Consider the following 1,851-nt stretch of genomic DNA (forward strand, 5'->3'; position numbering starts at 1 on the left):
GGCCATGGCCAGGGGGCCTGTGGACAACAGCCTGCTCATGAGCTGCCCTGCCTTCCCCACCAGCTTCTATGATGTCCGTCCCCAGCAAACAAAACGAAAGAAACCACCAGCAAAGAAACTCATTATGGAGCAGGAGGTGGAGAAGAGGGTGCCGCTGAGCACTGGGAAGGGCTTCGGGGCAGAGCAGGATGGGGTGAAGGAGCTGGCTGTGCTGGAGGGACAGGTGCCCTCTGTGAAAGAGCAGCTCTTGGAGCCTTCCCTCAACCTGGCTCGGGACCCCCGGCCCGACTCCCTCCTGGAGGAGCTGATGAAGGAAGAGAAGGACTGGATGCATGGAACTGAGAAGCCAGCGGGAGATGATCTTCAGCTACAGGAGCACGAACCCTGCTCTGGAGGGAGGAAAAGCCCCAGTTCTTGTAGTACCTTGGACCAAAGCGAAGGGGAAGATGCAAGCAGAGGGAGCTCCCAGCTTAGTGGTGAGTGTCTGAGGGAGCAGAGAGTTGGTCCCTTGTGCTGTGGCTAGTGCTAAATATTGTCCCTCTCTCAGCTGGAGCCACCCATGCTGGCTGCAGCAAGGGCTTGTTAATGGCTTAAGCCTCTCCCAGCAAGGGGAGTACCTTTGGGACCTGGGAGGACTGAAGACCAGAGGGCAGGGAGCTGGCCTGCCCTGCAGGAGCTCTGTTCTGTAGAGCGATCGGTACAGACCTGAAACATGTCTGAAGTGGGATGCAGGGTCACCTTGCTCATCTGGTCTTTATTTTTTTCTTTTTTCTCCCCCCCTTTTGCAACTTTAGCAGTTGAATTTGCAGCAGCTCCCAACACCAAAGCAGAAGGTGAGTGGGGGGCTCTCCCGTTTTAACACCAGATGAACTGGCTAGTCCAGCTGCAGCTGGCAGCTGGTAAGGTGGTTTCTGACCAGTGTCCGTCTCTCCCTGAGCAGACGACGATGCCTGGGATCTGATTACCTGCTTCTGCCTGAAGCCCTTCGCAGGGAGGCCCATGATCGAATGTAACGAATGCGCTACCTGGATCCACCTCTCTTGTGCCAAGATCCGCAAATCCAACGTGCCTGAGGTTTTCATCTGCCAGCGATGCCGCGATGCCAAGCAGGAGATTCGCCGCTCCAACCGAGCTCGGACGGTGCCCCGCAAGCGCTTCTGTGACTGAAGCTCTTCCAGAGCAAGGGAGGCCGGGGGTCCCCTTTTTAAACCGAAGACTGTAGCCCGGTTTGGCTAGACAATCAATGCACAGTAATGGCAGGGGAGGGGCTGGGTCGCGGGGCTGGGCTGTCCCTCTGGTACTTCTGACTCCTGGCAGCTGCCATGCGCATCCTCCCTGGGGATCGCGTTGGCCATGGAGCTCGGTTACCCCAGAGGTGTGCGGGGGGAGGAGGGTGGTCCAGCTGCGCACTAGGTTGCTCTGAAACATCTCTGTCCTCGCACAAAGCTGGCTCAGTGCCTTTCCCCCAGGGCAGCCGAGGAGAACCTAGTCCTAGTAGTTTTTCTGTGGTGTGGTGGAAGCTTACACTTATCCCAAGATGTGACTCCCCTTCCTACTTTTTCCTCACCGTTTCCTTTTCCTTGCCTCAGACCTTTGGGTGGGCTGTGGTGGCAAAGCCCTGGTGACCCAAGTTCTCCTCCAGCAAATAGGTACAGCCCAGATGAGCTCCCTCCATGTGATGTGCTGCTCTCCAGGGTGGGAGGGGAAGGAACATCAGACCTGCCGATGCCTGGAGCAGACTGGGGCTCTGCTTCTTGGTGGAGTCATCTATCTCTGGCTCATCGGTCTTGTAGGCCACACAGGGGAGGTCCTTCCACTGGTCCATGGGGCTCCTGGTTTCTTTTGCTGTAC

General features: G+C 57.2%; 1 protein-coding gene across 1 annotated transcript in view; it reads left to right on the forward strand.

Annotated features, from left to right (window-relative positions):
- The window catches only part of LOC104527334 (PHD finger protein 13-like), a gene marked incomplete at its 5' end in the record, with an annotated part of 1,566 nt that extends 399 nt beyond the window's left edge, over positions 1-1,167 (forward strand). Inside the window, 3 exon segments of the mRNA XM_029085712.1 lie at positions 1-476; positions 795-833; positions 941-1,167. The exon segment at positions 1-476 is cut by the window's left edge and continues 14 nt beyond it. Of these exon segments, the coding sequence (XP_028941545.1) occupies positions 1-476; positions 795-833; positions 941-1,167 (742 nt within the window).
- Between the last annotated feature and the right edge of the window lie 684 nt (positions 1,168-1,851).

Source organism: Antrostomus carolinensis, unplaced genomic scaffold (assembly GCF_000700745.2).
Source record: "Antrostomus carolinensis isolate BGI_N321 unplaced genomic scaffold, ASM70074v2 scaffold45356, whole genome shotgun sequence".
NCBI classification, from domain to species: Eukaryota; Metazoa; Chordata; class Aves; order Caprimulgiformes; family Caprimulgidae; genus Antrostomus; species Antrostomus carolinensis.